At 39.9% G+C, this 16,222-nt stretch overlaps 1 protein-coding gene across 1 annotated transcript in view; it reads right to left on the bottom strand.

Annotated features, from left to right (window-relative positions):
• Window positions 1–2,619: 2,619 nt before the first annotated feature.
• The window catches only part of PHACTR1 (phosphatase and actin regulator 1), a 108,046-nt gene continuing 94,443 nt past the window's right edge, over window positions 2,620–16,222 (bottom strand). Inside the window, exons 10-12 of the mRNA XM_032222398.1 lie at window positions 8,725–8,865; window positions 8,140–8,216; window positions 2,620–5,240 (exon numbers count right to left, since the gene is read on the bottom strand). Coding sequence (XP_032078289.1) covers window positions 5,225–5,240; window positions 8,140–8,216; window positions 8,725–8,865 — 234 coding nt within the window. The 3' untranslated portion in view covers window positions 2,620–5,224. The remainder of the gene's footprint in view (window positions 5,241–8,139; window positions 8,217–8,724; window positions 8,866–16,222) is intronic.

The following is a 16,222-nucleotide window of genomic DNA, read 5'->3' as shown; positions in this document are numbered from 1 at the left end:
ATCTTTTCATACTACATTTCAAAATAGGTTTTGTCCTTACATTTTCTGTGTTTAATAAAGTTTGATTCTATATGTATATATCCTGTGGAATTGGTTTTCTCTCAAACGGAGAAAAAGGGTTGAATCTTGTAGCCACAATTGCTCTACTAGAGAAGCAACTTAGAATGAGGGGGAATTTCCTGACACAACAATTAATCAGTGGAACAGCTTCCCTCCAAAAGTTGTGAATGTCCCAACACTGGAAGTCTTTAAGATGTTGGATAGCCATTTGGACTAGAAGACCTCCAAGGTCCCTTCCGACTCTGCTATTGTATTGTATTGTATACTATCCTATGCCGCAAGGAAAGGGCATTATATAAATTATTTGAACTTTTTTATTTCGATAAAGGCAGCATTGGAAGTGACTGCATTTTTCCTCTCATGCCAAGACTAAACGTATACCAAATGAGGTAATTATCCCTTATCCCACCCCAGAAGATGGATTCTGGCAGCAGAAATTACCAAGCTGCTAAACCAACAGAGGAAATGGGATCGGAGTTTGAATATCAGATATAGCAATAGCACTTAGATATATAGGCTTTACAGCTCTGTCTAAGCAGTTTACAGAGTTAGCATATTGCTCCCAACAATCTGGCTCCTCGTCCTTAACCGTCCTTGGAAGAATGGAAAGCTGAGTCAGTTGGAATTGAACTCCTAGCAGTGGGCAGAGTGAGCCTGCAATACTACATTCTAACCACTGCACCACAATGGATCCACTAATCCTCTGGTCATCAGCAATTCCTAATAGAGTGGATTCATTTTTATTATTTGAAATAAATGTATTGCCTTTCCATTCATATGTTTAAAATGCAGACTACTTTTATGATTACAGTAACATTGACTGTGAGCAACAAATGACTTCTCGTAATGGCTTGATCCCTTCTTCAAATTTTATTTTGTTCCACAGCAGTGCAAGAATCCTCACTGTGTCAAGCGTGAAATGCTATTTAAAAATAAGGTGCCAGACTAGTGAAATTCAAATCTTTCTTCAGAGGCAGGCTGTTCTCTTTAATGTTCTGCAAAGGTTTTCACCTGAACAAACCTATTTTAGATTAGTGTAGAAAGAGCTCTCATAAGTTTTTTTTACACAATGTTCAGAAGTCAAATATTACCATGTGAATGTTAAGAGGAAAACTCATCACTGAGTTTTGCATACAAAGATGAAGGATGGAACGGCTTGCTTCGTGGAGTGTAATTAATTCAGTGATGCCCTCTTCAATCAATAACTGTCCAGGGCTAAGAGAAAGTACTAAAAGAAAACACTTGGCAGAATTTGACAAAATAATCGCTGCAATTTTTTTTCTGTTGAATTAAAACCATAGCTATGATTTCTGAAGAACTGGAAACAATGAGAAACAATGAGAAAACCCCCACTAAAATGTAAAGAAGGCAAACGGGATTTGCTTAATCTCCAAAACCAATGACCAAATCGGTTGATGGGTTTTGGAGCCACCATAAAGGCCTCCAGGGAGTCCATAAACCGGGCATCAAGACAACTGGTAACATTCTACATAGGTGGACAAAATGCCGTTCTTCAAAGGATGGGGAAGACTTCCCCAGAGCTTCGTTTGATCCTCTGATATAAGTATTGCTCTCTCTGCGGCTTCGTTTTTGACTCCTGGGTGTCTCTGAACATGTAACAGACAGAAGAAAGAAAACCAAAACATTTTTTCTTTGAAACTTTTTTTTAAAGAAACTGCATACATCCAAGACAATTTAAATACCATGCAGTTTCAGTATATACAAATTGAAACTCTAGATGTAGAGATTCACTTTAGTGTTTTTTTCTAGATATTTACATTTTATCATCATCGTTTTCCATACAGCCATAATCTGTTAAATTACAATACTGGAAGATCACAGTCTCGACTGTCACCACATTCACTCCTATACAAAGACAAAACTATGTACATTCATTTTGACGGGAAAAGGACCTGGGAAATGTACCGGTTTCAGAATAACTTGGAGAGCAACTGGAATCCTCATTTCTAGTCCTGCAACCATTAAGTTAAGCTGCCTAATCAAGTTCTATGCGGGACTGACTTGCAGCCCTGTGTGCCTTTTGCAAGATTTACAATCCTTGTTCTTTCATAGAGATTAAGTGGGGGGGAATGGTTCCTCCAGGAGTAGAAAATAGATGTCTGAGAGCTTCATGTGGACAACAGAGGCTTAGAAATAAACCGAATATGCTAGGAAAAAGACTGCCTCTTTCCATTTAAACAAAATACATCCTACTCGAGCCCTGGTGAAAGGAATGGGAGTAGGGCAACAACAATAGCTTGTTTTTATCCATAGATTTTACTGGTGAAAATAGTTAAATTTGGCATAGCTGTGGCATATAACTCTATGTTTCAGCTGACTCTGTAGGTGAAACAGCTGACTGTGCTTTAGAAAGAATAAACACCATTTGGTCTTCAAAAATAAGCTATTTTTCACCAAAGAGCTTTAGGGAATAATCAAGTTATTTAAACATTGAGTGGGTGGGACCTCAGCTGATAACTTTTGACTTTTTGAAAACGGATAGTTTTGTCCAATTCAACAATTTGCTTGTATGGATGGTAAGGATTGGAATAAAATATTTTGCACACAAAAACCTGAAAGGATTTGTATGCAGAAAGCAAAACAACCCTCCATTTTGATAAGCTACACCATACAGTTCCATTGTATGAATTAGTTATGCCCCATTTCTTGATTCCACCCATACACCTGCATAAAAAAAATATCGAGTTACTATTCCTTGGGTCTTCTAACATGGACAAAAATGCTTTCACTTTTATGGAAGATGATTCAAGAGAAGGAATGGCAGTACCTGGGGGCAGAGTGAAAAGGGGGCTCAGCCTAGAATCCCTACACAGTTCAAATGAACTAAGTCCATTGACCCTCATCTAACTAACGTAATGGTGCTGACCATTAGTGGAGAAGATTCTTATGCATGGGCTTTTAGCAGTTCAATCCAACCTTCATGTATGGTCCTGGTCTTTTACTCCTCATAGGTAAAGAGACAGGAACTACCTGGATTATCAGCAAAGTGAAATTAAAGTCATCTGGAAATTCAGATGTGCAGAGAGGATCAGTTCTGTAACCCATTAATTCTTCTCAGGAAGAAAGAAAGAAAAAGATAATCCGTGGTGGTGGTAAGAATAAGTCTTTGAACAATGGGGAGGAGCTTCACTCAAGGATTGGTGGACTGTAAAGCTGGTATGGTGGGCAAGCAGGTCTCCATTATTTCATAATGCTATGAAACTATGACAGATGAAAACTGGCTATGTTAAAATGAGTGTTTTCAAGGTGTAAAAAAAAACAGTTTATCTGCTATAGATTTGCTCTGTGCAAACCAGGCAAATAAATTAACATTTTCACTACCATCCCATCTCCACAGTCCTAGCGGTTCACCCAGCCTACTTCATCTGCTGACCACTGGTGGTGTCGTAATCTCTTTATTTATTTTTTTGCATTTTTTAAATAAAAAAAACCAATACATGTACTTTTATCTAAAAACAAAGTACTCTATTATTTCATCTCCTTTTTTTTCTTATACCCAGAGTAACATAACTAGACAAAACCAATCTGTGTAAGAAAAAATGGATTTTCTTAGTCTAGCTTAATCACATATTCAGTGAGGATTGTAATGGGCACTACGGTGACCCAGGTTTTAGTTTGGAGAAGAACCTGAATCATTGCAGTCACCCATTAAAATGTGCTTCCATATACATGTTTTCTCAAAGAAAATTGATCAATCCAACCACTCTTTTGATTTAATCCTAAATAGATGAAGCCCACTGAAATCACCTGAACTTAAGTAGCCCTCACTTTAGAGGAGACCCCACTGAAACAGTACTTAAGTTATTGTCTATTTAAGACCTATTCAGTATAACAGTCTCCTCTAAGTACAACCACATTTAGATCTCAGATTATAATCTTACACCAGCGAAGGTCTGAGAATTAAAGCTGCCATATCTATAGTGATTTGCATGGATGGGCAAAACGTTCAAGATGGCAACGTTTCAACCTAAAAGGCATAGTCAGAGATGTTTAATCTGAACTAGATGTAGATCTTAGTAGACATCACCAAAGTGTTTTGATACAGTGGCTTCATAATCCTTTCCAATGTGCAAAGGTATTCTTATTAAAAGAAGACCAATATCATAAAATAAACTATAAAATATGATGATAAATAATAACAATAGCACATCTCTAGCCTTTTGCCAAATGCTTTGTTTCTCAATTTAAGACTGAGCCATTCACAACAGCATATTTAGTTATTTATACCAAGAAGCACTTTGAAGAATAGAAATCCCTCCTGTTAAAAGAAGAAAACAAAAATCAACATCCAAGCATACAGCATAATTAGTGTTCTCTTTAACTCGTGCCTTTTCTGTCCTGCACATTAGTGAATTGGAAAAACCTATGTAAAGCTGACAGGCCACGCCAGGACACGCTAGGCTATCGAACTGCTACACAGGACCATATGAAACATGAAATAGCCAGCAGGGCAGAAGGCAGTGTGACACGTTCCACTGTAGAAAATAAGCGTGCGATGACAAAGTTCTCCAATCTTGAACTCTTCCAAAACATTGCAGCAAAAGAATCATTTGAAGAAGAGAAATGGAGGGTGGAGAATCTTTCTTGGTCCTGTAGAAATCGAAGAGTAGCCCACCAGTCAGCCGAAGATCTTCCCGGGGTGGTGGGGTTTGGAAAGTCAAAGAGAGATGGATCCATTCCATTTCCCCAGCTCACCCCATCTAAGGTGCTCCACACAGAATGAAATGTTTGGTAGAAACGTTGTTCCAGAACAGTGACTTCGTGTCCAGCAGAACTTCTGTCAGTGCCAAATACCAAGGGCCTCAGCTTCCTTCAGAGATGAAAGAGGACTGACGGGATCGAAAAACAAAGACCACTAATGTGAACAAATGGCTTGGGGGCTCCATACAGCAGCATTTAAAATATAAGTGTGCCAACTCCAGGGATGATTCTTGCCAAGATAGCCTCAGTTGCCGAATGTTGTGCCAACAGATTGTACGAGGAAGTTATTCCCAGGATGAGAAAACTCACATTTCCTGCATGTTTTCATAGGTTTTTAGTTCAGTTCAGAAGATTTACCACTGTACGTAACAGAGAAATGAATGACATCAGCACTTATGGTTCTTTTTCCATTTTGCTCTCAAGATGGCAGCATATTCCGTTCCTATGGCCTGTGAAACCTAAAACAGTGAAGAAGAAAAAGCCCAGACAAATGAGATAGATTACTACCAGCATTAGCACCCATACTCAGAAGAATCAGTGACAAAACCAACCAAATAAAAAAAACCTGTAGTAATTTTTTATAGCAATAGCAGCAATAGCAGTAGACTTATATACCGCTTCATAGGCCTTTCAGGCCTCTCTAAGCGGTTTACAGAGAGTCAGCATATTGCCCCCAACAATCTGGGTCCTCATTTTACCCACCTCGGAAGGATGGAAGGCTGAGTCAACCCTGAGCCGGTGAGATTTGAACCGCTGACCTGCTGATCTAGCAGTAGCCTGCAGTGCTGCATTTAACCACTGCGCCACCTTGGCTCTTTTTAAAAAGGGGAGGGGGATTTATTTACTATAGTGCTTTAAGTCAAGGGTCTCCAAACTTGGCAACTTTTAAGACTTGTGAACTTCAACCAGTGGTGGGTTTCAAAAATTTTTGGAACCTCTTCTGTAGATGTGGCCTGCTTTCCGGGTCCGCTGGTGGAACCTCTTCTAACTGGTTCGGTAGATTTGACGAACCGGTTCTACCGAATAGGTGCAAACTGATAGGAACCCACCTCTGACTCCAACTCCTCAGCAGCCATGTTGGCTAAGGAATTCTGGTAGTTAGTCCACAAGACTTAAAGTTGGAGACCCCTACTTTAAATAAAATATGTGGCGATGTACTTGCCTCAGAAAATGGTTGACAATAAACTATCAGATCATAGAGAGGGCTGATTCCCAGTAATTACTTTTTTTTTAAATATACATTTTTATTACATAGACAACACATACACACAACAATAAAAAAGCGAAACAAAAAGGAAAAAACCCACACACAAAAAAAGCATCATCACATACAGCATGTCGTTTGGTTACAGGTGTTTTAACATCCATATTCTCAAATAACATTTACCATCTCAGATTTTTCATCTTGTATAACTAAATACCTCACTTTCATTGTACAGTATATGTTCAGTTACAATTAGTATTATTTTTTTTCCAGTAAATCATAATTCATTTACATTCTTGATTGTCTATTTGATAACAGTATACCTTTATATAATCCCCATCAGGGGTGGGTTTCTCGCCCCGTTCCAACCGGTTCGGTTGGAACGGGCCCGGCGGCGTCCTCGTGCACGTGCGCGGTGCACGCATGCGTACTAGCATCTGTGCGATGCTACAGCTGCTCCTGGAGGATCGCGCAGGCGCTGTATGCGTCCTGCGCATGCGTGGAAGCACAGAACTTGTCAAAACCGGGTAAGGAGCGCGGGCGAGCGGGTGGGCCCTTCGCCGTTCCCAGAAGTTACTTACTTCCGGGTTCGCTGACCAACCGGTTCCCAGGGACTGCCGTGAACTGATTGAAACCCACCCCTGATCGATCCCCATGTGATAGAAAAAAAATTACTTGTTCAGCAAGCTGCAATAGAGGACATGAGAGTACAGATAGCACTAATGTAAATATCACACACAAAATAATGTTTCCCAGCCTGACACATTCTATATAACTTGAAGCTGTAATTTCTATAACTCCCGGACAGCAGTCCCAACATAACTGATGGATGCCAAGCTCTAAGAGACCGTTGAATTGGAAGGCAGGACATTAACTCTACCATGAACTTAACGGTAGAAGGATTTGTGGCGTTATTTTTGTCAGGTGAAAAAAAATATCTGGGGGCTCAGATGAGAAACAAGAAAAGGGAAACTCAGAAGTGTCGTATGATGTGGAACTGTTGTGAAGATTAGGTAAATAGGAAGCAGTTCTCTTCAAAGTATCATTTATACTGTATCCCACTTTATTTACATATCTCTCGATTGCTGTACATAATAAATTTTTCACAGTGAGATTCTTCTGACTCCAGGTTGTAACATACCCTCCAAAAAACTACCTCTTCCTCCTCTCTTCTCCTTATCAGGAATCTATGCCTTTCTTTTTTTTATAAAGAAATGCAAGGTTTTTATTTCTGCTTATTAAGAGTAGTACAAAAGCAAAATTCAGCAGTGGCATCTTTGGGGCATTCTGACAATCGCTGGAAATGGAAATGAAAGATTCTTTCAAGAATTTAGCTATGTTTCTTCCCTGTATATACAATTATCAAGTAGAAAAGAACCCGAGGAGATCATTCACTATGTTAATATTGGTTAATAATATTGAGTATTATTGAACAATAATAATGTTGAAATAGGTCTGATTGCCCACGTTCAGCCATGACAACACCCTGGGTGATTCTGAGTCTGTCTGTGTATGAATCAGGGGTGGGTTCCTGCCAGTTCTAACCTCTTCTATAGAAGAGGTTCCACAAATCTACAGTGCCGTTTAGAACCGGTTCCAGATCTCTCCCCCCGCCCGTCCGCACATCATCAAGATGAAGAGCGAGTGGAGGAATTTTGGGAGTTGAAGTCCACAAGTCTTAAAGCTGTCAAGTTTGAACTCCCCTGGGGTTTTTTTCCTAAAGGGTTAGGGGTGCGAGGGTCTTGTAACTTGACAGCTTTAAGACTTGTGTGCTTCAAATGCCAGAGTTTCTGAGCCAACATTTTGGTTGCTAAGCAAGAGCGTTGTTAAGTGAGTTTCACCACATTTTACCACATCCACCCAGTCACATGGCTGGCAAGCCACTCCCACCCAGTCACATGGCTGGCAAGCCACTCCCACAAAGCAGGCCACACCTACAGAAGAGGTTCTAAAAAAATTTGAAACCCACCACTGGTCTGCATCTCTCAGCCTAGCCTTTCTCAGAGGTTGTTGCAAATGGAAATAAAATGGGAGGAAAAAGGACTACATACGCTGCTTTGAGCAGGAGAAAAATCTAGCTAATAAGATAAATAAGTAAGATATAGGAATAGGGTGGTTTTTAAGAACTTTTATTTAAAAGAGTATCGTCTTACCTTGTTAAATGCCTGCTTAACTCATGAACTTCCATTTCAGTGCTCTTAAATTCATTTAGCTCTTTGCGAATTGCTGCCTGCGTGGGACAAAAGAATAAGCGATTAGGCCAGCTGAAAAGAAATATGTGAGTAAACTACATGAGGAACAGCCGAACTCTGCTGCTAAGGTGAGGTTGTGGAAGATAGTTTCGTGTCATGTGTCACTCTTCCACGAGGAAAAGGATTTCAGGTGGAAGAGACACCCACCACACTCGTATACATGTCAATAAATGAGGAAATGTAGGCTTGTGTGGAACCAACCAGAATTATTATGCAAGTGCATGATAACAAAATTAACTAAAAAAACTAGAACTAAAAAATAACGAAAAAAAAAATGGTAAACAGAAAGGAGAGGGGGAAAAAAAACACCATACAATTCTGGCTCCTCTTGGGTAGGTCTTATGAACTTTCAACTGGCAAGGATGATGTTGAAGTCACTGCCACAGAAAATAAATTTCACTACATCCTCTGGTTACTGGTTCCCTCCAAAAATATCTGAGATGTTTCTTCAGCTTCCTGGCTGTTTCTGAGGCTTGTCCTACTTACTTTGTCAGCAGCTGTTAGCCTTGTCCATGGTTTATCTGCCCGTCTGTCGTAGTCCTGAGCATCTGCCACTTCTACGTAATCACTAAAACGGATGAGGATTTTCCTCTCTCTCAACTCTTCCACTGTAGGCCTTTGACTTAGCTGTAGGAAGAGCAAAATAGGAAAAGAATATCCAAAATGTTCTTCTTTCCAAGCAGACATTTCCAAATGTCTTAAACAAAAGAGCCATCAAGGAAAGGCTGCTTTATTTTCAATGGCAATAGCAGTTAGACTTATATACCGCTTCATAGGGCTTTCAGCCCTCTCTAAGCGGTTTACAGAGTCAGCATATTGCCCCCAACAACAATCCGGGTTCTCATTTTACCCACCTCGGAAGGATGGAAGGCTGAGTCAACCTTGAGCCGGTGAAATTTGAACCGCCGAACTGCAGCTAGCAGTCAGCTGAAGTGGCCTGCAGTACTGCACTCTAACCACTGCGCCACCTTGGCTCTAAGTTAATTTTACCAGTAGTTCTTGACTTATGACCACAACGGAAACCCAAAGTTTCCATTGTTAAATGAGACAATTGTTAATTGAGTTGGGCCTCATTTTATGATCTTTTTGCCACAGTTAAATGGATCACTGCACTTTAAGTAAATCACGCGGTCGTTAAGCAAATCCAGCGGTCCTCCCCTAATTGACTTTGCTTGTCAAAAGCTGGCCGGGAAGATTAGTACCAGTGATCACATGACCCCAGAACAATGCACCTGTCATAAATACATGACAGTTGCCAAGTGTTTGAATTTAGATGATGTAAGTAAGTAAGAGCCGAGGTGGCACAGTGGTTAGGGTGCAGTACTGCAGGCCACTTTAGCTGACTGTGATCTGCAGTTCAGCGGTTCAAATCTCACCGGCTCAAGGTCGACTCAGCCTTCCATCCTTCCGAGGTGGGTAAAATGAGGACCCAGACTGTGGGGGCGATATGCTGACTCAATTTGCTAAAAAATTTGTAAACCGCTTAGAGGGGGCTGAAAGCCCTATGAAGCGGTATATAAGTCAAATAAATAAATAAATAAGTAAGTAAGTAAGTAAGTAAGTAAGTAAGTAAAATCTTTATTATGGTCAAAGACCAGCAATACACATTAGTTTTTACACTATATTAAAAAATACTAACCTTAAAATATAATTAAAAAGTACTGACATTAAAAGTGGATAATAACATAATGGTCCAAAGATTGTTAAAGGTATGTCCAGATAATTGGTACGAATTTAAGATGATGTGATCATGGGGATGCTGCAGTGGTCATAAGTGTAAAACCAGTCATAAGTCACTTTTTTCAGAGCAGTTGTAACTTCATATGGGTTACTAAACAAATGGTTGTAAGTCAAGGACTACCTGTATTTCCTCGGAACTATTATCTGCTGTTTAATTATTAGAGAAAACTGTATATCATGCAGAGTGGGATCAGGAAGACACAACCTCAAATAAAGGGGTGTGAGCCCCAGGATCATATGTAGTGGATAGCCTGATTTAAAAACCCTTGTAAAATAATCTGAATTTCTACTCCTCCTTTTCTGAGGAAAACTCTCCTCTGCTTTTCTTCCCTTTTAGACTTATCCAGACTTTTTCTCTCTTCTTGTTCACTGTTTCTCCATCAGAGTATCAAAATAGGCAGCTCCTTTCAGCTAGAATGTTTTCAGCTAGAATGTTATCCACCCAAAAGCTATTCATCTTTACTTTTTCCTCTGGTAATAAAAAGACAGTACGGATTGAAAAACCTGGGACAATTCCAAATCAAAGACAATGAGGCTATCCAGACCTTCTGCTGGTTTGCAAGAAGTGGTGGGATTCAAATAACTTAACAACTGGGTCTCTGCCTTAATGACCAGCTGGGTAGGCGGGGCTTGGTGGTCATGTGACTGGGTAGGCATGGCCAACTCACATCGATGGGCGCTTCGCCTTAGCTGTTACAATGTAATAAGGGTTAACCGGAGAGGCAGTTTCTGTAAGCAGAGCAATAAAGGTTAGGCTAGAAACAACACCAGAATGTTTCCTTCCTGCCTTCCTTACAGGATTAGCCCTGTAAAGTGGAAAAAAACAAAAGGAGATTTCTTCCAGCAACCGGTTCTCTGAACTGCTTAGAAAGGTAACTGGCTGGGGGGGGGGAAGGGGGGGAGGGAGGGAGGTTTGACGAGGGGTGTTCGATTTTAATGTAATATGATTGCACATGTATACTGTCTTCTCTTACTTTTTCTTTAAAACTAGGATATGTTAAGTATATTGTTATGGAAGTATAAATACCATCAACTTAGAATGGAGTTTGCTCAGAAGCGGAAATACACCAATGAGATGAAGAGTGGGAAACAGAAGGGAGAAGAAAGATGGGAAGAGAGGGATAGGAGAGGGTAAGGGGGGAAGATGAGGAGGATAAGGAGTAGAATGTAGAGAGAGGAGAAGGAGAAAGGAAGGGGAAGTAGAGTAGGAAAGGATGCTGGAGGGAAGAAAGGAGGTAGGAGAGAGGTAGAAGAAAGAGGTGTATGGAGAGCAGAAGAGCTAATAATGGGTTTTTATCTTTTTGGGTGTTGATGACAAGAGGAACTGATGTAATTGCTACTTAATATAATAGGATTCTGGCTATGTAATAGTATACATGTGATTGTATGTTATGAAAATGGAAAATAAAAAAGTATATTCAAAAGAAAGTTAACAACCGGTTCTCCTGAATAGGCGCGAACTGGCTGAATCCCACCACTGTTTGCAAGGGATGGTTTTAAATTAAAAAAAAACAAAACTCAATGGTACATACATAGCACAGTATTCTCTGTGGTCATTGTAACACAGCAGTTAAAACTTGCCTGCAGACACCCTTTTGATTGGCTCGGTTAAGGGAGTCTGATTTAAGCAGCTATTAAGAGACACTCTTCTGAATGTGGAAAGGGACAGTGAAGGAAAATCAGTATAAAGAATGCAGGTGTAACATCAGGATATTGGATGCTCCATGAGCAACAGAGGAAATCTCTGGTGGAATGAAGACAGGCAATTTGTTTCAAATGCCGTATTGGATGTAATCAGAAATGCTGATATTGAACTCAGGTGGTAGGAGAATTGTAAATGAGGTGAGATAGCCTTCCTATGGAAAACATAATGTCCCCACAGGCTGCAGAGAAACAGCCAAAGTTTGCAGTCTTATTTATTTCTTAACTTTGTTCACCGCCCATCTCACTACAAGTGAGTCTTATAACCAGACTCACCAGTCTTATAACAATTCCAGTAATGTTAGGGGCTCAAAGTAATATATGCCTAGAGAAAGAGGAATGCACATTGAGTTAGAGAGGAGATATGGAATGACCTCTGCCTTAAATGGATCTACTGCTAGTAGATGGAGCAGTCTGGTGAAAAATTAATGCTGGAACGAATAGGGCTGATTGTGCACTACTGTGACTTCCAACCTGAGCATCCTTGAGCATAGCTGATGTAGAGAGTGAAGATGATGACCTTATTGGAGAAAGAGGAGATCTGTTGCCAAAACAATGAGGAGAGAGGTTTTGCTTAAATCCAAACAATCGAATGAAAAAAATGTTTCAGACCTCCCTAATCCACGTTATTATAAAAGGGGAGATAGTAAGGTAAACTATAATCAGATTGGCAAGATGCTCTTACTGTAGCCAATCTTAATAAAAGTAGTTTAAATCCTAATATAGAGTTGATTTCTTGGACTGATCTACACCTTGGGGCTAAAAGGTTTATATCTATTTGTCATTCAGCAACTCAAGATCAGTAGGCTTAGTGAGAAAGTAGTTGACTTTCTATCCCCACTGAGAAATCACAAGTTGAAGCTACTTGTTATATAAAAAAAGAGTTTTCAAATAAAAATGTTTTCCAGCTAAAGGCAGATTCCCCCTAGGCAGGGGTATCAAACTGGCGGCCCGTGGCCCGATGTGTCATGCACAGGCCAGGCCCACCCCAGCTTTGCAAAGGGGGAAAAATGTCACAAAATGTCACAAAATGTCACGTGATGGCAACGCGATTCGGCGAGTTTGACACCTGTGCTCTAGAATGTTTTCATAGAAGGTTACATGGAAGAGAAGAAATAGATCTGTGGACTGCTTATTGATATGTTCAGATTGATGTGCTATTTCTCTTTCACTCTCTCACACACACATGCGTGCACGCGCGCGCACACACACACAAACACACCGAACCCCAAGAAAATGTTGGGTTTTACACCCTGAAAGAAAATCTGACCTTTTTGGAAAATGCACATTAAAAAAAATCTTTGCACTTCTACAAAGGATAAAAGTAAAAAGCACACATACATTTGCCTGGTGTTGTAAATTCACTTGTTATAAATGGGTTTCCTTCTCATAGTGTTGAGTAACTTTGAACTGTCTGCATCAAAGTCTACATTTTTTTTTATTATTGTTGTTGCCACTATGGTAACCACCCAATGATTATTTATTTTCCATTCTGTTCATAAGCTGAATAAGTAAAACAAAAATCCCCTGAAAGCACTTTTTAAATATCAAAGATAGGACTATAAGCACAAAATATGCAAAAGTAAATTGGATTTGTGCTATCTTTGTTCATGTTAAAATGCTATTCTTTTCCCACTTTCAACATACACTAAGGCTTATATGTTAAGAGTTCTGAGGCTATTATCGAATGTCAAGACTTCTCAGAGTTTATCATTGAATGCTATTTAAACGAAGCAAGACCACTAGCTTACTATAAAAGTAGACTTAGGTTACAGGACTGCAGAAGAGGAAGAGAAGAGGAAGGAGGAGGAGGAGGAGGACGACGAGGAGCACTTTAAGGCATATTAAGGGCAGTCAGTGTGCTATGGCCCTATCAGGGGTGGGTTCCTGCCAGTTCTAACCTCTTCTATAGAAGAGGTTCCACAAATTTACAGTGCCATTTAGAACCGGTTCCAGCTCCCTCTCCCTGCCCATCCGCACATCATCAAGATGAAGCGCGAGAGGAGGAATTCTGGGAGTTGAAGTCCACAAGTCTTAAAGCTGTCAACTTTGAACACCCCTGCGGGTTTTTTTTCTAAAGGGTTAGGGGTGCGAGGGTCTGGTAACTTGACAGCTTTAAGACTTGCGTGCTTCAAATGCCAGAGTTTCTGAGCCAACATTTTGGTTGCTAAACAAGAGCGTTGTTAAGTGAGTTTCACCACATTTTACAAGTTGGCCATGCCCAAGCAGTCACATGGCGGGCAAGCCACTCCTACTCGGTCACATGGCTGGCAAGCCACTCCTACCTGGTCACATGGCCAGCAAGTCACTCCCACAAAGCAGGCCACACCTACAGATGAGGTTCTAAAAATTTTTAAAACCCACTACTGGGCCATATGTGCATTGTTATAATTTTCTGCTGGGTTATATCTGCACAGTGCAGGAATCAGTCATTAGATAATTTAATATACAACAAAAAAAAACCCCTCCATTCTATTTAGGTTAAGACATGATGGCAAGGGCTCAGATTGGCTCTGAGAAGACAAACAGGAATAAAACTGGGATCCTTATTCTGACAAACTCCAAATTCTATTCCCTTTTTATCAGAACCACAAGTGAACCAAATGTGACATCTATGTCTGAAAGGCTGATGAAAGATTGTTACCTAATCTTTCTAATCTTTCTATCCTCTGGCTAATCACACCACTCTCAAGATCCCTTTATCTCTAACATTCCCTGCTGATTTGAGCCAATATGAGGGAAGCAAAGAAAATTTGCTGGCCTTCAATTGATTTCTTCCTATTTCTTGGTTTTCTAAATGGGAGGGAAGAGAGCTGTTGTTGTGGTACGGGCTGGTTATAGAGGTACATGCAAATGTTAAAGTTGATCAGGGGTTGGTTTCTCGCCCCGTTCCAACCGGTTTGGTTGGAACGGGGCCGGCGGTGTCCTCATGGAGGCGCGCAGTGCACGCATGCGTACTAGCGTCTGCGCGACGCTCCAGCTGCTCCTGGAGGATCACGCAGGCGCTGTATGCATCCTGCGCATGCGTGGAAGCGCAGAACTCGTCAAAACCGGGTAAGGACCGCAGGCGGGCGGGCGCGCCCTTCGCCGTTCCCGGAAGTTACTTACTTCCGGGTTCGCCGACCAACCGGTTCGCAGGGACTGCCGCGAACCGGTTGAAACCCATCCCTGAAGTTGATGGATTGCACAGACTAGAGTTTAAATAAAAATGATTATCGTATATTATAATATACTTTCTCATTTTTTTTAAAAAAAGTGTGCTAAATAAGAAAAATCTAATAAATATAGCCTTTTGATTGATAAAAGATTTGGAATAGCCAGTTTATCTATTAGAATCTGTGTCCAGATTAGTGAATGGCTGATTTAATATTACAATTAATCAAGCCAGCATTGGATTAAAAAAAATATCAAACATTATGGCTTCATTTTTAATTTTCCTTTGCCTTCTCCTAAACGGAAGAGTCAAACTGAGTATTTTGTTCTTGATGTTTTGACACACCATGTATATTCACTCAACGCAATTCATAAAAAGTCACCAAGTTTTGGGATAGACCTGTCTTGAGAAGTGCAACAGAGAACGTTACTTAGCTATGTTGTAAACTGATTCTACTTAAACCTCAGTTACAAAAGTTGTTTATACAACACCTTTTCTATAATGTGTTCATAGCACACTTAGTGTGAATCAATGTACAATGAACAAAACAATGAAGAGGAGATAGACTGTTCCTGAACAAAGGGTGCAACTAAATTACTGAATCTTTTCATCCGTTTTGACTTTGGGTGCTAGACATATTTATTGAGCAATCCTCCATCATTAATTTCTCATTCATTTTGGGTGGAATTTTACTGGAGATTTAGATTGTATCTTGGATTTAGCCACTGTCCAACCATTGATTCTATTTCTTTCTCCATTAAAAAGTGTGTTTAAAAGACAGAGTTAGCTCCATAATGCCTTTTGAAGAAGATTGTTTGGAATATTGTATCCCAGAATATCTCCAACCAGAGCTGAGATCTGGATCATATAATCCAGGGGAAATATGCATCTGCTTTAAAGAGCTGAAGACAGGAACTTTCTCACATTCTTACTCCTATCTAATATGAAGAAGTGCCTTTTTAGAATGAGCTGCAAAGTACTGCAAAACCTTATTTATAATTCCAATTAAATCTTCACACATACACACAAGTATGAGTTAAACTTGTAGTTTGTATATTTTTCATACATCAGAATCTTTTCTGTTCTTTTTTTCACTAAAGATACAGAAATGTATGTGTCTCTGCATGGATGTGTATGTATTCCAAAAATTTAGGCTAATATTGAGTGCTTTTATTTTCAAAAAACATTCACTAACTTTTCCTTATTCCCTTATTTTCTGTCTAAAAAATAGCAAAGATCATTTGTTGTCCTGGGATTTAAACACACATACTATATGCCTATTAAAAGAAAAAAATAGGGGACACACCATTGCATGAACTTATTAAAACAAAAAACAAGTTTGATTTACCAAACCCAGTGTGCAATTTGCAACATCTCGAGTGTTTGAAA

The sequence above is a fragment of the Thamnophis elegans genome, chromosome 8, assembly GCF_009769535.1.
Source record: "Thamnophis elegans isolate rThaEle1 chromosome 8, rThaEle1.pri, whole genome shotgun sequence".
In the NCBI taxonomy this organism is placed as follows: domain Eukaryota; kingdom Metazoa; phylum Chordata; class Lepidosauria; order Squamata; family Colubridae; genus Thamnophis; species Thamnophis elegans.
The sequence above is the reverse complement of the archived record's forward strand: the minus strand, read 5'-3'. Positions and strand labels throughout refer to the sequence as shown.